This window comes from Ambystoma mexicanum, chromosome 3q (genome assembly GCF_040938575.1).
Source record: "Ambystoma mexicanum isolate Mex_15411 chromosome 3q, UKY_AmexF1_1, whole genome shotgun sequence".
Lineage (NCBI taxonomy): Eukaryota > Metazoa > Chordata > Amphibia > Caudata > Ambystomatidae > Ambystoma > Ambystoma mexicanum.
The window spans coordinates 865,801,940-865,825,115 of NC_090926.1; the positions used below are offsets into that span (position 1 = coordinate 865,801,940).

General features: G+C 46.8%; 1 protein-coding gene across 1 annotated transcript in view; it reads left to right on the forward strand.

The window, feature by feature from the left end:
* Positions 1 to 23,176, forward strand: part of SUZ12 (SUZ12 polycomb repressive complex 2 subunit) — a 1,189,145-nt gene that overhangs the window by 450,830 nt on the left and 715,139 nt on the right. Inside the window, exon 9 of the mRNA XM_069654958.1 lies at positions 21,280 to 21,385. Within this exon, the coding sequence (XP_069511059.1) occupies positions 21,280 to 21,385 (106 nt within the window). The remainder of the gene's footprint in view (positions 1 to 21,279; positions 21,386 to 23,176) is intronic.

Below are 23,176 nucleotides of genomic sequence, written 5' to 3' on the forward strand. Positions count from 1 at the left end.
CTCAAGGTTTCAGGTAAAAAATAGAAGTACATTTATTTTTAAATCATTTGTCATAAACACAACACTTCTATTAATCCAAAACCACACGTAAAATACACTCCAACCAACCAATTCACTTGGTACAGTATAACTCAAGGTAAGTACCCTATGTTTTAACAGACTGGTGGTGTGAAACAAAAGATGTTACCGGGAATACCTATGCGATCACTTTTTGACAGTAATGACAGTTCGGTCTTACTAAAGATACGTGTATCCGCGGCAAGAAATGTTACCGGGGCAAAAACACACTTCGCACCTGAGTTAACCAGAGAGTTGGGGGCAAAAATCATAGGCAATACTTTTGTCAGGGCAGACAGAATCAGAGAACACTCGACAGAAATTCAAGAGTCAATAGGCCGGAGCCAGTGTCAAGTGGAACCGGGTCCCTGTTGTCGAGGATCACAGTCAGACAGTTCAAGATTCAACGTAGCCACGAGTACTTGGATATTGTCAATAAAGGAAGCAGAAGGGCAAGCCTTGGAAGAGGAGAAAAGGGATTCACCCTAGCTCCTCGAAGCAGAACACAGTACCTTATTCAAGGAAGAAGCTGGTGCCATGGCAGTTGTTCCTGGTAGTTTCCTGCAGACCCACGGTTCCTGGAGCTTCGGCAAGGAGGACGACGTCTGGAGGCGTCTGCACCACACAGGGATGAAGCCGGCAGTAGCGACAGTGAGTAAAAGGTGCGCTACTTAAAAACAGGAGGGGCTCTTCAGATGGCTATCTGGACCACTACAGCAGTGTGCAGCGATTTCGACCCCACCAGGCTCAAGGAAAGAAGACTCCGGACTGGATCTTCTCTGGTTTTCGAAGGGTAGATAGCTCAGGACTGCAGCAGGGCTTCACCGGGACGGGATAGTTGCAGCAGCCGTCTTCTTATCCGCTTCTCTTTGGATCCTTGTTGTTCCAGTGACGACTCTGACTTCCAGCCCAAAAGTCCTGCCTTTTATGCGAAAATCCCCCATTCACACAGCCTGGCTGTCAATCACGCAGCAGGGGGGTTGTCCAGCCCGGAAAACCACCTTAGCCAATCATGGCAAAGTGCAACTTGGGTTTCCTAGGATACCCTGTGCAGGGCGTGACTACACCCCTCCGTCACATTCAGCCCACCTAGACACCCAGGCGCCTAGAGGAGGGCTTCTTGACAGAAGCCCGCCAAGAGACAGTGAACAAAGAAGGCAAACCTGGTTTGCTGCGCAAAGTAAAACACAAGAAGGACTTTAACAAAAAGAAATGGCGAATAAACCCGACCGGAGCCAAAAGAAAAAGTATTTGGTCAAGCAGGTTTATGTTCGAGGCTAATATATAGGCCTAAAACAATACCACGTTTATATAGTATAAAAGCAGTAGAAAAGTTAGGGTAGATACCACTGCCACCAGCCAAGTCTAAATGTTAAAAGAGCTAAACAATTCTCTAGGAGGTACAGATAAAAAGGGCTAAGAAATGACCCTTTCCTATACTCCATGTAAGATGGGGTGTACTGGATCTGTGGTTAAAGGACTGTGTAAAGTTAATGGCAACTTTACCCTTTTCTGGGGGACAGAAGTCAGCCCCAGAAATGGAGTCGGTGGGAAGTCTAAAAGACAACCCTGTGTCACTGCACTGAAGGTGCTGTGTAACACACAAAAGAAGGGGGCTACTTAAGTGGTGTACTCCAGAGCCCACAATCACAAAAACAGATGAAATACACATGGCAAAACATGGGTAAGAGTGGGGAAAAGCTCACACTCTTACTAAGTGAAAAAAAATTACTCCAGAGATCCAGCAAAGCTGCTGGACTCACTAGGTAAGGGCAATTAGCCATTGAATGAGAATTCTTCCCAACACTTTCTCACCCGTGTGGGAGGTCGGCTTTCAAACTTCGTCGAACAGTTGAAAAACATCACCACCGACAAATGGGTGCTGGATGTTTTTCGGCAAGGGCACGCCTTGGAATTTGAGCACAGCTGCTGTCGCATTCCTCCTGTTGTGCGTCAAGTACTGCACATGGCCTGTTTCAGGATGTTCAGGCCAACTTACCTTACAGAAAGGTGCAATAGAGCATGTCCTTTAATGACTCTGGGGTCCGGGGTTTGAGTTTTTCTGGTTAGAAAGAAGTCACCATGTTCTACATACGGAAGCAGGGTGGGACACGCCCCCCCTCTCACCTGAAAGCCCAGTCCCTGTGGCACTGGGCCATTCTTCAGTATATGTTCCTCGTCCCATTTCTCCTGGCAGGCGACAAGAACACACCATTGCAGACTCGCTCAGCAGGGTGCTGCAGTCCTGCCACTCGTGGGAAATGCAGCAGGTGCAAGCATCCCTTTTCTTCTGGAAATGGGGTCAACCCCAGATAGACCTCATTGCGACGGCCGCCAACTCCAAGTACCAGAGGTTCACCAGCAGATATCATCAGCCGAGTAGACTGGGGAATGCCTTCTTGTTCCTGTGGGGCAGGCTCTTCCTCTATGCTTTCCTGCCGATTCCACTCCTCCTGCGTGTGATCACCACACTCAGACATTGCCATTTCAGGGTGCTCCTCATAGCTCCAGCATGGTCACAGCAGATCTGGTACCTGGACCTGCTCTGTTGGTCGGGGGCTTTGTCCATCTGGCTGTCTCCACTTCCAAGCTTTCTCTCCAGAGAAAACGGTGCAATAGTGCACTGCGACACTGAGACTCACAGCCTGGCTCCTGCAGCCCTAGAGTTTGGGCATTATTCCCTGCCACTGTACTGAAAGAAGATCCTGGCCAAAGCCAGAGCGTTTTCTGTAATGTCTTGCTTTTGCCACAAATGGAAGCGCTTCACAGTGTGGTACAGGACTCAGAAGATTACGCCTCTGCGGATCACAGCTCCGCAGCTCCTACCGTACCTGCTTTTGCTGGCCAAGGCTGGGCTGGCCCACGCCTCTTATCAAGGTGCATCTGCCATCTCCCGGTACACCCGGCTGCCTGGCAAGTCCGCCCTGTGGTTGCACAGGTTCATCAAGGAGTTACTCAAAGGCCTTTTTTTGGGGTCTTTACCAACGCTGAAGGCTTGAGCTCCAGCTTGGGAGCTCAACATAGTATTGACTAATCTCATGGGGCCTCCATTTGAACCGATGTGCCAGGCACCTCTGAAGTTTCCCTCTTGGAAAACTGCTTTTGGGTTGGGGAGATCCAGGCCCTCTCCTACAAGCAGCTATACTTAACCTTCCACACTTCAAGGGTGATGCTGCGGACTCACCCCACCTTTGTCGAAGGTTCTTTCGGAATTCCACCTCAACGAGCCTTTGGTGCTGCCAGTGTTCTTTCCAAACCCTTCTACGCCTACTGAAAGGGTGTTGCATTTTCTGGACATTGCTCGTGCCTTGAAGGATCTTTGCAAGACTTTTCAATTGTTTGTCAGTATTGCACCTGTTGGCCATGGGAAGGCCCAGGCACTCTAATTCTTCCATAGCCAGGTTGCTCTCCGGCTACATGATCTGGCCAACAAACCTCTTCCATGCCTGATGAGAACCCATTCCACCAGAGCCAATGCCGCAAAAAATGTATTTCTCTCTCTGGTGTTCCCCTGCTAGACATCTACAGGGCTGCTATGGGGTGGTCCATCCACATCTTCACGAGATTCTACTGCGTCGACCGGGATTCCAGGGTGGAGTCCCGGTTCGGCCAGGCGTTGTTACTCAACCTTTTTGCTTTAGGTGAATCTGTTTGTTCCAGGGGTAACTTGGATTGTTTCTTTTGAGCCTTGCAACCTCCTGTGATTGTGTATATGTACTGCTGTGTAATCGTATTCATGAACATGTAAATTCATGCAAGACCCCATGCTGGAGAAAGAACAAGTTACTTACCTGTAACTCCTGTTCTCCAGCATGGGTCTTGCATGGGTTCACATGCGAACCCCCCTCTCCTTCCCCTTTCTGGCTCTTCTTGATTCATACTGCCACTTTAATGGCTTTACGAAATCTGAAGTTTGTCCCCAAGGGTGGAGCTTAGGAGGTTGAGTGTCATTGGATAGGGCCATTATGACCCAAAGGACAGTAATTGGTAATAGAGGAAACAAACATTTTTGTGTCTTAAGTGAAAGTCCTTACTTTTTACCGTGGATTCCCAGCCTGACTGGGAATATTCATGCAAGACCCATGCTTGAGAACAGGAGTTACAGCTGATTAACGTGTTACTTCTGGCATACAGTTTCATGTTGTAAACGTGCTGGTTTTGGTAAAATGGTTATGCAACAAGTGTGAAACCCTGGTGCCATCGACTAGGAAGTCTGCATTTTGAGTGTAATGAATCGGGTACCATCTGTGGGTAATAATACTGATTAATACAGAGCTTACCTGACGCTTTATAAATTACCAAGTGCAATGAAAACCCTTTTATGTTTTAGAACTTTTTATTGGGTTTTTACAAATGAGCATTGTATTGAGCATAACGACAGTAGCAGATCAGCAATCGCTAGGTATACTACAGTGGTAATGTCTCTCGTAAAAACAGTGGGGGGCGGGGCGCGCCATGTTTGTCGGCTGAGCATTATTGTCGTGGCCCGATCTGTTCGTGGTGGCTGAGCAGCTCTTGGCGTGCTGGGTTGCTATGGCCTGAGATTGTGGATCAGTAGAGCGGGCTGATTTGGAGCCATCTGGTTAGTGGGGGCCTTCTAGTGAGAGCCGGAAATTTGGCAGCATAGTCCATAAATGGGTCCCAAATGTTTAAGGCTCTATTCAGAGAGCAGGTTCGGATTGCGGTGATTTTTTTCGGCGACCGCTATGTCCCAACATTTAGCCCACCAAAGTGCCACTGAGGGTGGTCCTTTGTCTTTCCATACCCGGGCCATTGCAATTTTTGCTGCTAGGAGTAGGTGCGTGCATAGCCGGGGGATATGTTTGTTGTTTTGTTTGTTTATTAATTTATAATACGTGCCAGACCCAGAGGTAACCGGGCACAGAAGAAGGAATATGCAAAGCTTACAATGTTACAGAATCAGCAAATTACAATGTTACAGAGATGTACAATTTACATACTTACAGGTATATTGAAATGGTTGAAGTAAGATTAATATACATAGGTGCAGTAACTTTACAAGCAGCGATGAGGTTATATACATTTGTTGACAGAGTACTAATGATACATATGTACAGTCCATATAAGCTAAAGGTGTCTAGTGAAAGGTGGCTACAAGTTATTAGAGTTAATGTGTTTGATGAAGTTCATTCTGAAGTGTAGGAAGGGTTGGTCTACTCTCAGGTTATGTGGTAAAGCATTCCACAGTTTAGCAGCTTTCACAGGAAAGCTGATGCCACCAATTTTGGCAAGTTTAAATCCTGGTACTACCAGCAGTTGGAGTTGGCAGTTCTTGTCGGTCTGCTAGATATTTTTCTGTTTATTTTATCCATCAAGTAGCTAGGGGCAGCGTTATTAAGAGCTTTATGGGTCAGAGAGACCATTTTTAGATGGATTTTGTTCTCAGTAGAGAGCCATTTATGCTGGCGTCTAATAGAGGAGATATGCTCCCTTTTATTTATACCAAGTGCAGCTCTTAGGGTATTATTTTGTAAAGTCTGTAGCCTTTGGGTAATGGCTTTGTTGGCACCACTGTAAAGGGCATTACAGTAGTCAAGTCTGGAGAGTAGTGGGGCTCTCGCCAGGATCATACAGCTATCGTTAGATAGGAAGGGCTTACCTGCTCTTATTAGTTTACAGGTATAGGCTGTAGTTGATGCTAGGGAGTTAACCTGTTTAGTGAATGACATGATAGAATCAAGGTAAAAACCAAGCGTTTTTACTTCCCTAGAGACCTTGATGACATTTCCGTCTATACTGAATGAGGAGTAGTCTGGGCCTAGTTTGTTGATATTGGCCTGCGTGCCCAGAATGATCAGCTCTGTCTTATCATCATTCAGGCATAGACCATGAGATGCCATCCATGCCTGAATGATAAGATACATCCTATTCACCAACTCCCTGTCCTTACTATTATCCCCAGAAAGCGGGAGGAGAATCTGTGTATCATCTGCATAATTAGTGTAGGTTATACTCAGATGGTCCAAATCATCGAACAGAGGTTTGGTGAAGATGTTGTATAAGGTTGGGGAGACGCAAGAGCCCTGGGGGACGCCACATGTGATAGGTGTGGGATCTGCTGCTGCCGAATGGGAGAAAACTCTCATAGTTCTCTCACTCAGAAAGGATTCTATCCATCTGATAGCCTGGGTAGAGAAATGAGCAGCTAAGTCCAAATGTCTGCAGATGACCTTATGGTCCACAAGATCGAATGCAGTTGAGAGATCAAGTAAGAGTAGTAGTGCTGTCTTTCCATTATCTCTCAGTTCATCTATTTGGGACTTTAAATCAATAAGGGCTGTTTCAGATCCATGTAGTGGACGGAAACCAGATCGTCTAGCTCCTAGTAGCTTATGTAGTTCAAGGTATTTTTGGATCCGAGTGTAGGCCACTTTGTCCAGTATCTTCAAGAGAAATGGTACCGTGGTGATAGGGCGGTAATTAGGGATGAGAGGATCTAGTGTCTGCTTCTTGAGAAGCGGGAGCACCCAAGATTGTTTTAAGTTGGCGGGAATGGTGCCTGTAGAGAATGAAGCATTAATGAGTTTAGAGATCAAAGGTGATAAGTCTCTGCCGGCGTCTTTTATTAACTGTGCTGGACAGATATCACCTTTACAATTGGAAGGTTTAAGGGAGAGGATGATTTTCTCTACCTCTATTGTAGTGGTTTTGATGAAGGAAAATTTGTTTGAGTATTGAGGATAACATTAGGCGGTGACTTAGGCGGATTAGGAAGATTGAGAGAGTCTTTTTTTAGTTGGATTTTATTTTGGAGGGTGTTTATTTTGTTTGTTAGTGCATGTTGGATATCTGCACACCAGGTCTGATCCTTGGTGCAAGTGTCTGGTGTGGCAATGGGTGACTCAAGTTCTTTCAGTATGGAGAAAAGTTCCTTCATACTCGAATTAGATTTGGCAATGCGATCATTATAGGAGTTCCGCTTTGCCAGGCAAACTTCCTTTTTATACTGGCGAGAGATAGAGGTTAAGTTAGCCTTATTCTCATTGGTTGGGCATAGATTCCAGGCAGATTCACATTTTCTCTTTGTTAGGCGTAGGGTCTTAAGTTCAGGCGTGAACCATTTGTTTAAGTGAATTTTAGGCTTACTTGTTCGCAATTTAAGTGGGGCAATTTTGTCCATAGTAGCAAGCATGATTTTATTGTATTCGTGGACTAGTACACTAGGGTCTAAGTTATCTGGTAGTGCATTTAATGTTGGGAGGATAGCAGGAATGATGTTGTCCACTGTCATGTTCTTATTTCTAGTTGGGCATGATGGTGCCGTAAGTGGGGCTATAGTCACTGGTCTGGAGGTTAGAAGATTGAAGGACACCAGTGAATGGTCAGTCCAGGTAATTGGGGAAATGGAAGAGATGACAGCTGTGCAATTAGAGTCGGTGATCCAATCTAATGTTCTACCCTTCAGATGGGTCGGTTTGTTAACTTTTTGGGATAGTCCTAATGAGTTAAGGGTGTTAGCTATGGTCAAGGCGTGCGTGTCCGCTTGGTCATTAAATCCTAGGTTAAAGGCACCTAGTACCAGCAATTGTGAGGTGGTTTTAACATTATTGGTTAGTAGACTGTGCAGATCCTCCTCAAAGGTCCCAAGCGGGTCTGTAGATTAGGTGAATGGTGAGTGATTGGGTGTTGTTTATAGGGACTTTAGCGGTAAGGGCTTCACAGGATTGCAAAGTTTGGGTAGGGGCTAGCCTTAGTGATAAATTCATTTTAGATATGATGGCAATTCCACCTCCACAGGTGCCCTCTCGGTCTTGCCTAAATATAGTATAGCCGTCTGGGATGGCCAGCATGAGAGACGGCCCTGCCGCATTATGTAGCCAGGTCTCGGTTATAGCAATGAAGGCCAGGTTGGCTTCAGTAATTAAGTCAGCTATAGCAAGGGCGTGGGCAACTAGTGATCTTACGTTAAGGAGTGCTCCTTTGTAAGAATGAGCCTCTGTTTCTACTTCGATTTGTGCATGATTTAGTATACTTCTAACGCTGGGTTTAGGCTTAAGTTTAGGGGTTTGGGAATTTGTTGTAGCTGGTAGGGGAGGAAGGAGATTAGAGGCATTACATGCCCTGTTATGTTGGCCTTTCATTTCACGTTTTGTAGAGGGGAGAAGTCTTCTAGGCAGCTCATGCAGTTTAAGTCTGGCACGTAATTTATTTCTGTCAATAGTCTAGCTCGGCTGGGAGGCATAGCCTTCTAGTCCTGGCCCATAATGGTGCTTTGAGCGAATGTGGGTCGGATTGTTTATAATTGTGTCTGACGTATTGGGTAGGATGAGTACTGGCTCGCATGGGGGGACCCCAATGTGACATTCCTGATTACTAGTGATGAGGAATGTAGACATGACCATGATACAATAGATACTGAATAGGCTTAACATTATGCGCAGCTACCACTGTCGTTGGATAGGTGGAAGCCGTGCAGTGCAGGTGCTTCTAGGCTAAAGGTGTGGTAACCTGGAGAAAGTGTCTTGGATGTGCGAGCATACAGCGCAGGTTGGAGAAATGACAATAAAATATATGCTTAATTACATGTCTGTTAGGAATACTAGGTTAGACACATGAATAGTCTATGGGCATATATATCATAGTAACACACACACAGGTGCGGACGTGCGCATATTCAATTAGGCAAAGAACAGTAATCGGCAGCAATCACAATGAGTTAGTCTAAAGGTCAGGAGCAATGTTCAAGCTCAGTGTCACACTAGTTCAAGGGACAAAGGCTAATGGTGCACAGCTGTAGTAAGTGGCTAGACATAACTAGAAGGCAAGCAAAGGTCGAGGATCACAAGGCAGTATTCAATCGCACGCATGAACTTTAAATCATACTGACATAGATTGTCGTTAAGTGGCGAATGGGCACAGGGTAAACAAATGCTATTTAGCATGAATTGTGGTGGCCCTAGTCAGATGGGTATGATAACACTTTTAGAGAAGTCATGCATTTAGGTGCCGTTAAGGAGGGTAAGTTGCGTAATATGATATCCCCAACAGAGCGAACAGAGCATGGAGGCAGAATTACGTTTCCAATATAGCAAGAAACATTTCATAGTATACACTTTTACTTCACATAGTAGAGAGGTGGCACGTGATATTGACTCATGCGCACCATGAGTTACTAAGTATACAGTGCAGGAACTTTACTTATTTGTATCATATATTTGTGCCGGGAATTTACAGTTGGTGTTTAGAGTAGGTATGCAGATTCAGGTGAGCCAAGACAATATGACGTAGGCATATAACATATTAGGCAGCACGTGAACCGGCAAAAGGGAGTAGAGATTACCTCAAAGGTGTAAATTGGAACAGCTGAGTGCGGCCATGGCCGGGCCGACCTGGGCAGGGGGTCTGGCTCACGGCGTTTACGGCTGCGGACAGGCTCGGGACAGGGAGCCTTCTTGCCCGTGCCTTACTGCCTGGGCCGGCGCTCGCCTGCCGGCGCAGCCTATTGGCTAGTGTAGCTAAAGGGGTCCAATGCGCTGGCTGCTGGCAGTTGGATAGGCTGGACCAGGGCTCATAAAGACTTGCAGAGAATGGCGATTTGCATGGCGGCCATTTTAGCCAGATGGGCTCCTCGTGGTCTGCAATGGAGATATACTCCAATTTGGCTACAAATGATATGGCCCGAGAGTGGGAAAGCGCCATCGCCTGTGTCGCCCAGCAGGATGATTCCGGGGTGCCAGGTGATGGAGAGGCACGAAATTTCCTTGATGTGTTTGATTACCTCTCCAGTACAATTCAGCCTTTGGGCACGTCCATACCATGTGGAATAGTGAGCCGGGTGTCGGGCACCCACGCCAGCAGGATCCGGGAATGTTCGGATTGGCCCTGTTGATTTGAGTGGGGGTTACATAGTACCTATAGCAGAGTTTATAGCTCCCCTTCCCTATTTGTGATGCATTGTGAGCTTTTATGCAGCCTGGCCCAAATTTTCCCCCAGTTTTCAACTTCATTTTCCTTCCCCAAGTACTTTTCCCATTTGAGCATATATCTTTCTTTTTTAGATGGGTCTGCCCTGGAGTTGGTAGAGGGTTGAGGTTCTGCCTTTGCTAGTAGGGGTCGTTGGAGATAGTTCCATCGCAGTTAATTCTCTGGAGCATTTCTCTTTGGTCACCCTGTGCGACAGCCAATGTCGGATTTTGGCATAGTGGAATCTTTCTTGTTGGTTAACCCTGAATTTTGCTTTGCACCGCTTGAATGAAATGGGTGCTCCTGCTTCTAGAAAATCGCTGGTTATTTGCAGGCCTCCCTCTATCCAGGATTGGAAGCTGTGCGGAGACATGCCTTGGGAGAATTCAGGGTTGTTCCAGATGGGGGTTAAGGGGCCCAGAGAACCATGGATGCCCCATTTTCGTACTGCTGCCTTCCAGCAGCGGACTGTTCTCGTTGTTCGTAGGGGGCCGGTAGATGCTTGTGGTTGTATGGTGGGTAGGTGTGGGAGTACGGAGGGTGCTACCGGACACCAAGCTTCTTCGAGATGTGTCCATTTCGGTGTGTCTGATTCTTGAACCCATGAGAATGCGTGGGACAGTTGCACCGCTAGGGTGCATCTGGCCAGACCTGGAACTCCCAAACTGCCCTGTACTATCCCCCTCATCATTATCCGTTTGATGATGCAAGGTTGGTAGGGCTGTGCAATGGTACAGCCATCTAGGGAGTAGATTCATCTTGATGGCGGTGATCTGACCAAACCAGGAAATTTCCCTGCGGCTTGCACCGTTTAAGATCCATTTGGAGCTCTTTAATCAGTTCAGGGAAGTTGCTTGAATACAAGCGTAATGGGTCGTTGGGGATCTGCACCCCGAGATAATCGATTGCCCCTGTCGACTATGGGATTGGCTGAGGGAGTCTTTTGCGTGTTTAAGATAGATTAACTGCAAGGGCAGCGGATTTGGTTAGGTTCACCTTGAACCCTGATAGGGCCCCGAATACTGCAATCTCCACCCACAGGGCGCCCAAGGACATTGCCAGATTTGATGCTGTTATTAGGACCTCGTCCGCGTATAGTGCTATTTTATATTCTTGGCTTCCCACGGATACCCCCCGTATTCTAGTGTTTTGCCTGATTTCTGCTGCAAAAGGCTCCATGGATAGAGCAAGGATTAAATGTGAAAGTGGACATCCCTGTCTAGTGCCCCTGGATATATGAATTGTCCTAGACCTGGTGCCATTGACCTGCAGCTGTGTGGTGGGAGATTGATAGTTAGCCATTACCCATGTGATAAAGTTTGGGCCGAAGCCAAAGTGCTTGAGGACTGCCCGGATGTACCCCCAGTTGACCAGGTCATCTAAAGATAAAACAGCCATTCCTACCTTCAGTTTGTGAGCGCTTTCGATGATATTTATTGTTCTCCTGATATTATTGTGGGTCGCTCTACGTGGGATGAATCCCGTCTGATCTCGGTCAATCGGGGATGGTAGGATTGGGCCCAGCCTTCTGGCCAGAACTTTGGTGAAGATTTTGCCATTGTTGTTAAGAAGTGAGATTGGGCAGTAGGAGGCGGCTAGTTCGGGGTCTTTCCCGGGTTTGTGCAGCAGGGCTGTGAGTGATTCTGCCATTCATCCGGTGACTGACCTCGAGGATAGGAAGGAGTTGAATAGGGCTGCCATTTGGGGAGCTAGGATTCTGGCATATTTTTTATAGAAGTTTGCGGACAGGCCGTCGGGGCCCGGGGCGGCAGGTTTGAGAGTTTTTATAGCTTCCATTATTTCTTCGATAGTGATGGGAGATTCTAGGGCTTCCAACTGGGATGTGCTATTGGAGGGCGTGGTGCGTAAATAGTCTGGCAGGTTGTCTAGGGTGGTGGGCTTCCCTGACATTATAGATTTATGGTGTTTCAACAGTTCTTCGATCTTCTCTGCCTCGGAGTAGTGCAATTTTTTACGTCTTCCCCTTTTAGTTTGAGAATATTATTCCGGGTGCGAATCTTTTTCAGTTTTTGCGCTAGCACTTTATTCGCCTTATTCCCTTTACTGTAATAGAACTGCCTTGTGAACGCTTAGAATTTGGCTGTGCGATCGGCGTAATGCATTTCGAGCGCTGTTTTCGCTTTCCTCAGGGCTTTCTTCGCTTTTCTGGAGCTGTGCAATTTCAGTTTGTTCCCTAGTTGCTTTACTTTTTCCTCCAACTTGGCTGACATGATATTTGAGACTCTTCTTTGTTCTGCTCCGGCACTAATTAGTGTGCCTCTGACGACTGCTTTCATGGCGTCCCAAATGATGATGATGATGGGGGACTTCTCCGTCGTGTTTTCCTTGAAATGGTTGGAGATAGTTTCTTCGTTTCCGATCTAATGCATTTGTCTAATAACAATGAGTCATTAATCTTCCAGCATCTTTGAACAGGGTGCTTTTGTCTTGAAATGGCTAGGGTAGCCGATACTGGGGCGTGATCAGATATCATGCTGGTGTGGATTTCTGCGTTGTTAAGACAGGGGAACAAGACTCCGGAAATTAGTATGAGGTCTATTCTTGAGAATCCTTTGTGCACACAGGAGTAATGAGTGTAGTCTCTCAAGGTGCCATTGAATAGTCTCCATGCGTCGCCGGTTTTGGTTTCTCTGAGCAGTTTGGCAATGGATAGAACTTGCGCAAAGTCTGCGTTCGTGGAGGGCAGAGTTTTATCCGTTTGTGGATTTGGCATGCAATTAAAATCCCCGCTCAGGATGAGATGGCTTTCGCGGAACGCTAGGATGGTTGGTATTAGGTTTGATATAAAGTTGGCTTGATACGTGTTGGGGCCATAGATTGAGACGATGGTGATAGGGAGTTCTTCCAAAAAGCCCTTTAAAAGGAGAAAGCGCCCTTCTGGGTCTCTCCTTATGGTGATCTTTCAGAGTGGGACTCTGTCACTTAGTAGAATTGCCACTCCTTTTCTTTTATCCTGAGGAGGCGAAGTACATTCTTTTATACCTGCTGAATCTCACCCGGCGTTCATCTTCTTGCAGCAGGTGGGTTTCTTGGAGAAGTATGTCTCCCGATAATTGTCCCAGTCTGTGTTCCACTGATTTGCGCTTTCGAGGCGAGTTCAGGCCTTGGACATTCCATGTGAGGATTACTCTCACTGGAGACTGACATTGTCTTTGTACTTTTGCGTTAGGTGTACATCTATCCATGTCCCAGAATGATTGCTGCGTTGGTCTCGTTAAAACATAGTTGCTGTTGCGTCGTGCTGCTGTATTGAATGTGAGGCCGGGGTCTGGTGGAGCCGGTGCTCCCATCCATAGACTGATTCCGCTGATATCCTTTCTCCCGCCCGCCCCCCTCAACATGAACTGGTTGCACCAAAGCGTTTGATGTTGGCCAACTGGGCCGCTGATAATGAATATGTTGGAGCTCGAATATTGCTCCTGCACTGTTGAAATGTTTGCACGTAATCTTCTTTGTGGGCTTCATCCCTGTGAAGACATTGGCTCGGATCCTTGTCGGCTAAGTGGTGCGCCTCTCCTCAAGCTTGTCGGCCAGCGAGGGAGACAGGCCCGGGGCCTGAGTCAAGGGTTCTCCGAAATTATTGTTGATTGGTCATCCCGGATGGTTTGATTTCTTAGGGGGACCCCGGGGTCTGCGTCGCCTGCCAGCTTTTGACCACTCCCTTATTGAAAGCTTGTTCCATTGGGGGCGGTTCGGTTCTTCAGGCCCCGACTCACCGTCCGATCCTCCGAGGCCCATGAATTTCGCTGCCTCTTTTGGTGAGTTAATTTGTTTGAGTCCCGTCCCATTTGAATCTGACCGAGGCCGGGAATCCCCATTGGTATGGGGTTTGCTCTTCGCATAGCCATTCCGTTAATGGTCGCATGGTTTTTCGTTTTTGTAGAGTGGAGGTGGCTAAGTCTTGATAGAGCTAAATTGTGGCTCCCTGAAAGTTGATCTGTCGCATTTGCCTCGCCTCGCGCATGATTTCTTATTTTAGCCGGAAAAAGTGGACTTTAACCAGGACATCCGGGGGGGAAGGTGGACTCCCGTCTCGGGGAGGTTCTATGTACTAGGTCCAGCTCCAGAGGTGAGTTGTCTGGGAGTGTGATTATGATTATGATTATGATTTCCGAGATCTGTGACAGATGTTGGCATGCCTCGTAGGCGGATGTTATTCCTCCGAGAGCAATTTTCTGCGTCCTCCCGTTTGGCTTCTAGGAGGTTGCATCTCGCCTCTAAGGCTGATATCCTGTCCCTGTCCTGTTCTCCTTCAAATGTTTGGTCGCAGACCTCGAATTCCAGTTCGGCTGTTCGGTGTTCTACTTCTCCCACCAGCTTATCCAGAACCGTGATTTTCTTCGTGACCTCTTCTGTGCTCTTTTGGATTTCTTTGGTTAAAGCTGACAGGAGATCTTGTCGGTTTTGGTGACCATTTGGGAGGGGCATTGGGCTGTTGCGGACGCTGCGGTTAGAGTGTTATTGGTAGTCTTCCAGAGGGTCCCCCTTTTTGGATCTTTCAGCAGATGAGTTAGCCATTAAGGAGACAATGTCCTTTTGTTTGGATGCTTTGCTGCTTTTTGACATTTTGATGCTGCTGGGTCTCTGTGGCAGAGCTTTCTGCGCGGAGTCTCTGGTGTCACTCCGCAGGAGCCGAGTTCGAGAGCCCTCGCTGAGTTCCTGCCTCGCCAGGCTCAGCCTCGGGAGATCAGCTACAGGAGGGAGATTATAAGTGAAAGTTTTCTGCCTTTGGTTGATTGTAGTGGGCTTCGGTGTGAGCTTTGGTGGGCCCTAGCGGGTTGGAGGGGGGAGTGGCGAGCAGGGTGGATGGGTCCTGGGGGTGTGACTGAGTCCAACTGGAGTGACCCAGGAGTGCCCGATGAGAGTGAGGACCTGGAGCCCAATTGGTATAGGGCTGCGAACCAAGGTGGGCTCAAGCGGGTTCCTTGCCCCACCCCACCCCACCCCTCACCTCACCTCGCGGAGCCTAGGCTGGTGTGATCTTCAGAGGGCGTTGGGACTCCAGGATGCCCCAGGAGATTTCTGATGAACCGGTCAGATATGCTGGGTGTTTGAGGCGCTGGGACCGAGGAGCGGGCGTTCGAGTGGGAGCTCTTCACTCTGGTCAGCCCGCCGAGCCGTGGGCTTGGCTGAGTTCCGTCAGCTTCCACCGGATGATGCGGGCTATGGGGCCACACCGTACTATGGCAAGCCAGGCACTAGGGAGGTTGTGTGGTACCTGGCCGCCGGATTGGCGCGACAGCAGGTGGAACGAAGCTGGAAAGCCTCAGACAGGGAGCCTGTGGAGCGTGCCTCTCTCCGCTCACGGCCCCAGCCGGGTGCGCGTCTCCGCACCTAGTGCCTTTTGGGGCGGGGGTGCGGATGATCAGCTCCCCGCGCGGTCGGAGGATGGGAGGAGCACGGGGCTCAGGTGGAGAGGCCGGGCCGGCGAGTCCCTGGGGCCGAGGATCATTTTCCGGCTCTCCAGCGGTGTGTGGCGGTGGCAGGGCTCGCCTCTGACACCACGCTGGAGATGATTCTGTGGCGAGTGCTGCTCAGGGGATCGGTCGCTGCTGATGCTGGCCTCAAAGCGGAGATGCAGGATAGGGTCCGACAGTGCGGGATGGCGAGTTGGGAGTGCTAGGCAGCTTCGGATGCATTGGCGTACCTTCCCCTCCCCCTCATGGAGAGGCATCTCTAGTTCGTCTCGTTGCCGCCATCTTGAAATCGAGCAGGTCCTGAAAGGAGAAACTAGCTGAATCATGACAAATCGGACTCGGTGCGTGGACCCGCTCGAGCGACAGCCGCAGAGAGTATTCATGAGCAATATATTTCATTTGCGCTCCATAACGGGGTCTGGAAGCGGCAGTGATCGTGACGGCGCCCCGGGCCATGCAGGAGCTCCTAGGAAGCCATACCAGTCACGGCGGCTCCGAGCCACGCCCCTCATGAAAACCCTATTTTAAAAGCCTGGTGAATTGTGCTAGTTGCTGTTGTCTGATGGCAAGTTAGCCATTTGTGTGAATGCCTGGCAGTACCTGTATGATGGCAGTGCCTGTATTAGGTTTACATTAAAATATCCCAGCAAAAACCTATGAAATTATACTAACTTGGTTATGCATATGTAAATGTGTGTTGGGCATGTGATCTCAATACCTACAGTGTAAGGAAAGAAAGCCTTTTCACTAGAGACTGGTCAAAACGTGGCTATTTCCTTAATTGTTGCACATATTTGTTTCACAGCACGCACACACCCTTAAATTATTTTTCCAACACCTGACCTTTTTCTTAAAGCTTAAGGGGCAGCAAAACACATATGTACAAATATAGCTTTTTGTCATATTTGCACATACTGTTTTTGCCTCTCAGTAAAGAGCATAGTTTGGCAATGTGACCATCACCCGAGCACATATTTCCAGTCCTGAGTGTTCGTCTAACAGATCAATGTTTTCTGGTCACTATAGTCTTTTGTTTCATCTGGATTGACATAGCAGAAAATTATTATTTTTCAAAAGTGGTATTCAGCTGACATAGGATTATTCATTTGATTGCCCTAAAACATCCTGCAAAAAAGATAATGAGCCTGCCTGCCTGCTAAAATACCATAAATTGATGCCAATTCCTGCTCTCATATTTCGCCTTCCTTTAGCCATTTACTTAGGTGGTTCTGGGGGGCACGAGTGGGCAACCAATTCGTTTACGCCATGTCTGGCCTTTTTGATTAAGCTAGCTAATAAAATCAGCCCTTTCAGTCCACAATGACAGCCCCACCCGCTATGCTATATAAACATTAGTTTCACAAAGAGCTGCTAATTTGGGAGGTGGTAGCCTTCTTCAAGAAACCTCTAGGCACACTAATAAACCATTGGCTGCATCATAGGGCCAGGTGAATAGCTCGGGGGCATGCCCTTGCCTTAGAAGCTAGACGACTTGGAGCAACACAGGTTCAATCCCTGGGTCTGCGCTTAGAAACCTCTGGGTATTAAGCGTGTTATAAATGCAGAATTACATTTACATTAGGCGTTAGATCGATATGCAAGAGCAGTCCCCTATCTCTGTCTTTGTAGTTCTCAGTGATGCTAAATGCAACAGGCTCCCTGCTCTCCCAGGAGAGAGATTAACCAGTGCCTGCAGCAACCTTTGCCCCAGCTGTTCCCTGTGCCATTGCCTGGTTTACCAGCCCCCTAGAAAGGGTCCAGAGTCGATTTTTTTTTAAGCACCTCCAAAATCTTGAGTTTTGACCTCTTTCAAGAACAGAGGTAGGGCATTGCTGGAGATGGGTGCGGCATGTGAGGGTCAGGTGGCAGGTTAAGCAGTATCCAAGCTTGGTCCCCGATATAAAGTGATCATCAGAGTTCCTTTTCCCCACCACAAAGGTAGACATAAGCTGCACACTAAAAAGGGGTTTCCACTCTTAGACTCGACTCTGGTTAGTTAAACCTGTAATTGTTCACCCTGTCAGGTAGGTGGTGAAAGGTGGAATCTCTGGAGCGATGCCCCAATGCCAAAGTCTCGCTTAGTTTCAAACTGCAAGTTCCCGGCTGCATTTTTCTGTGGAACATAGAATGTTGGCATAAAACATAACCCTCTTGTCCTTCAAGGCCACAAACCCCATCCTTCACGGAGTGGGACACGTAGATTTTTCCTGGAACAAAACACTCCTACTACCTTTTGCCCTCTACCCCAACCACCCTAACGTTTTCAGCAGGATGTTGCTGAAGAATCCATTACAACTGACACTTCACTTGACTTGGTGATGATTCACCACACTAGGGAATCCAACATGTCCACCAATGCGGAGCAGATAATTAACCTACAAGTTCTTCAAATACAGTTTAAAACTGACAATTGTGATGGTCACAGTACAAACATGGCATCCAGTCCACAATCCGTCTGACAGTAAGACTGTTAGCGCCAGTCCTGAACTATTGCCAACCCACAGAGGCAGCAAATAATAAGAAAGTTCCAGGTCCCAATTTAGCTGGATTTGCAGGACTAAATCGCCCAAGATGCATACAGTTTAGAGATTCAAACCCTGCTGTGGATTGTTTTCAGGGATTCATGAAAAGATATGCAATGTGGAAACACTAGCACTTCCACAGACCTTGGGCAACCTGTGCAAATCTTAAAACCTATCATACCCCATTCCCTGCAGCAGCTCAAATAAAGGAGAACTATTTTCTCCCCCTCCCCCCCTGCAACTGCAGCATTTGAAGAGTAAAATACTTCCTTCCCCCTCCCCAAAAAGCAGACACAATGTTGCACTGGTGAGAGATCCCTAGTGATTTCCCTGTCCATTGGGATATGACATTTCATTTATAATGCGCCTGTACACAAGTTTTTCTAGCCTTGTTAAATCCCACAAAACGAACCTCTGTGCAGCGGGACAGCCAGGAGGCAAGGAAGTTAACAGACACCAGCTCAAGCACTTGGAACCAACTGAAAGAATTTGAAGGCAGGAACCTTTGAATAGGAACGTAATTATCCAATCAGTACAATAGTTTGGCTCAGCCAGTGGGAGAATGGTGAATGCTTTATAACAAAGGGTAAGAAAAACAGCTGGGAACTGAGAGGAGTTCGCTGAGGATGCCGGAAATGACCAGAGCAGGAGAGCTCCTAGCGCCTAAAAAAAAAGGTGCTCCAGGGAGGGGGGGGGGGGGGGGGGGCTGCTGTTCCCCAGAATGGGGATGTGCTCCAGCGATGGGTGGGTGGAAGAAGCTCCTTGACTGCTGAAGAGTGCTCTACATGTTTATATTCTTTTTTTATGAAGTGAGAAACAATGCGCTTTGATCACAAAAGAACAAACAATAGATAAGAGATCAGATTTGCAGAGAAGCAATTATATTCTTACAATGAGGTGAATTTGAGTGACATTCTGACCAGGTTGTGGAGGGGAGTAAATGGAACAGTCATCAGGGCCAATACACTGGTGAACATACATATAAAGTGCAACCAACATGACACATTTTTAAGTGCAGGGAGGCAGTGTGATTTGCTGTCTTAGGGGTGTGACCATGTTGTGCTAGGATGGTGGCAGAGAAATTGCAGGTCGGCAGCAGGTTAAAGGTGACGGAAAAATGTTAGCTAGAAGGCAGATGAAACGTAGGATAAGCGGTGAGTGTGTAGGCTTTTAGTTTGGTTTTGAGCAAATCTGTGTAGACCTTTTCCCGGATGTCCGGGGGAAGAGAATTCCATGCAAGTGGAGCAAGAATAGACAAAAAGAAGGCGAAAGGAAGCACATGGCAAGGCGTCATACGGGTAGTCTAGACCGAGAGGAGTTACAATATTACAAGAAGGCTTGTAGAGTTTGATAGGAGTATAGATATGGTGGTACCTTAGCTTGGATAGATTTGAGGGGTCTGCTCCAGTGACTGGTGGGGAATAAGGGCCTCCATAGACTGTTGTAGAGGCGTGTGCCGCAGTGAGGCTGAAAGGAGCTCTCCTGAAACCCAGCAGAGGGTTGCACTATTGTATGGGTGGGCTTTAATCAAGAGTCCAATTGTCTAATTCTTTTCCCACATTCTGGGTCTCTGGCAAAGCAGTGGTTTACTTTTACTGAGTCTTACTGTTACTGGTGTGTCCAGAAAAGTAATTTCCAAAAGGTAGTAATCTTCGATTTCCCTATATACAATTTATTTTGTTTAATTTGCTAACGCTTGTTGCAGTGTATCAAAAGTATGCCACGTCTGCCAACAGTGCACCTATACATTCTCCGTTAATTTGGGTGACGTACCTCAGCTGATACTTAACACGCTCAGATTGTCATTTACTGTGTTTTTTTCAGAAGATTAGTTGTTGAAGTACCTCAACACCAAACTGCCTATATTAAATTCAATATTAATTGTATAGTATTTCCTCTGCTGTGTATAGATTCATTGCTAGCTCTCTCCGCTAAAAGTTTCAGGATTCTTCAGGTCACCTGCCTAATCACCAATTTGAGGGCGTTTTGGCCTCAGTGGCCTCTTAGGTAGTGTGTATTGGCCATATGGAGATGCTCTTTGAAAAATATTAGAAAACAGCAATTTTGTGGCCTTTTTTTTTCTTTGGTATCCAGACTAGGTGGATGTTATTTCTCCTGGAGTTCCTTTGTCTACCAATTTGAGAGGCGGTTTTTGTTTTTCGTGGAGTGTAGTCTCCACCTTTAACATGATGTATTGTCTGCTGCCATTAGGCGTATTTCAATCAAATTCCTTGTTCAAGGGATGTGAGGCTATTTCTTTGCATGTCTCATAGCATTATATACATTACTGTTAGAATTGGCTTATCTTAGATGCCTCTCTTTATTTTAAATGTCTTTACAGCTTGCATTGTGGCCGGCTGTTCCTGAAAATGACATTTAGCTCTTGGGGTCTTTAATAATTTTCGTTACCTGGTAATGTGCTGTGCTTGAAACCTCTCTGGTAGCCTGGCATTTGTTGTATTCACTCCACTGTTTTTGTACCTGCTCATAGAAGCCTGTGTTTAGTTATTTGAACCCTACTTAGCTTACATAGTGCACTATCAGAAGATCGGTATCACTCAACAGTAAGTAATTGAGGCGGATGCACACCGTGGATAGTGACCTAATATTGTACTATGTTGGTACAATTGAGTGGTATCAGGTAATGTCCCCATACATAATGTGGCTGGGAAAAGCCATTGGCGACATTATATATCGTGACATTATGTATGGGTACGGGTTGCAGGGATTTCCCTTGCTCCCCTTGCAAAAAAAAAAAAAATCAAGGTTTGCAGGGGTATACCCCGCATTTTCAATGTAATAATCTCTCAGAAAAAAACTGCGTTGTTTTTGTCGGGTGACATTATTGAGGGTACACTAAACGGAACCAGTTGAGTGTCTTTTTAATGGTATTCTTTAGGGGCAGCCCCACCTCCCACGATAATTTAATGCACAAATTAGTTTTCAAATTCTCAGTCCCAGTCTCTCTTATGACCCCTCACACTGACTAAATTCTCTGCAGACTTCAGAAAACTCCTCTTTTACAGGGTCCCAGAAGATACACTCCTGGTCTTCCTTAGAAACACTGAGTTCTGTTGCTTGGAGAAAGACCCTCTATCTTTCTTGCCAGAATCCTCTTTTATGGAGTTGTGCCTCCTCTTCAACTGATTGGCATTTCCAGAAGTGTTCATATATTTGCATTTACAATGTAAGAAACATGTAGCATATTTGGTTATCCTGATTACTTTGGTAATGTTTTTTGATTAATATTTAATTGAAACGGTTCAGTTTGAAGATATGTTGAGGTTTTGGTGGGATCTGAGCAGTTGCCCATGTTTTTTATTTTTTATTTTTGAAAGGCGTTTGCAATTACTGGATGGAGAGTATGAAGTAGCTATGCAGGAGATGGAAGAGTGTCCTATGAGCAAAAAAAGAGCAACTTGGGAAACGATTCTTGACGGCAAGGTATTCCATATTTCTCATGCATATTTCTTTACAGAAGGTTTCACTGTGATCTATTTAAGCATTGAAAAAAAGTTTTTCACCATTCTCGAGCATTGGATCTTTCATAGATTCAAATGCTTTGAATATTTGCCGGCTTCAAGCTGGGAATCCTTGGTTACCTATTTGGATATTACTTTTAAAAAGAAAAGTTCTGTGCATTGTGCGTGCAGTCACCCTCGTTATGGGTGCTTTAATGCCATCCAATCGGACATGGAGTATCAAGCTCCTTCTCCCCAGCACTTTTGCAGATTATAACCGCGTGTCACGCTGGCCGGAGTCCTCGAGTTCTTTCTCCTCAAGAGAAATACGCTTTGTTTGGGAGAATTCTTAGAAAATGTACTAATTCCCTTCTACCTTAGAGACCCAGAGTTCTTTTGCTGGACTTGACTTTTAATTTCTAACCTTGAGAGAGTGAGCCCTTTTTCTCACCCTCTCATGGATTTTTATTGAGATTTGGACTCTGTTTCTCTTGACTTTGGAGTCTGACAATCTCCATAGGCATCATCTTTACATTGTGACACACTGCACCTTCAGTGCAGTGGCACAGGGAAGATTTCCCAAACGTTTAAATACCTTCTCTTGGTGAAACTACTGTTTCCAAGAGCAGTGACGTGAAATTGACTTTAATTACATTTTGTAACTTTCTAGACCCTGCACACACTATCTTAAAATAGGGTGCCAGAAGGGTTACTTAGTATCCCCTTTGTCTAGTTTCTCATGTCATATTTTTATATTACCCTTTCTACAATTAATGGCTGGTGGCAGTGGTTTACTTTTTACTTCCTTTGTGTGTTTTTACCGCAGGCTGCGTTTGCAGCCACAGTAATGCACCCATGGGTTCCCATTTTGTCTAAATGACCCGGTCTTCCTTTTTCGCCATTTCTTGTTGGAAAGGTCCTTCTTGAGATTTACTCTGTGCGCCAAACCAGGTTTGGTCCCTTTGTTTGTTTTGTCTTTGGCCGGATTTGCGAGTGAAGCCCGCCTCTGGCTCCAGTATGTCTGGCAGGGGCAGGAAGTGAGGGAGGAGCCCGAAACTCCATGTGCTTAATCCCCTTGGTTACAGGAATGCACCCAAAGGTGATTGGCCAGCTGACTGTCACCCTGCTATGTGATTGACAGCCAGGCTGGAATGAATGGGAGAAACCTGCATAAAAGACTAGGCTTTTTGGTTTGGAAGGCAGAGTCAACCACTGGACGAAGGAATCCGAGAAACTTGGAAATGACGCCTGCTGCAACTACTAGACGGTTAGTTTACCCGGTGAAGCCCTGCTGCTGTGCTGAAGCTCAGAATTTGCCTCGACTATAGAAGCCCTGCAAGGACGACTTCTCCCCTTGAGTTGGTGGGACAAATCAACTCCAAAGTAAGCCCGTCTGGACATCCTCTCGGTGCTGGCTGTACTTCTGCTGCTGGAACTGAAGTGCCAGGGCGAGGAACACCAGATTGTGTGAACTGTTAAGTCCGAACCGAGCACCAAGGAGATCCTCCAGTCTTCCCTGAAGCAGGACTGACCAAGCGTGAGCCACCTCAACAAAGTGCTGGACCCCAGATGCGAGGAAATTCCAGAGTGGTATCCGAGAACCGCAGTGTTGCTTTTTGCTGTCAGACGCAAGGAGCTGAAACACTGAAGAACCGCTGAATCGAAGTTTGCCCATTGCTGCTGCTGACCTTCCCATTGCAGCGCAGGAGTCACCAGACGTCCTCCCTCTTGTACCCACGACTGAGGCTCAGGAACAACAGGATCTGCAGAGCTG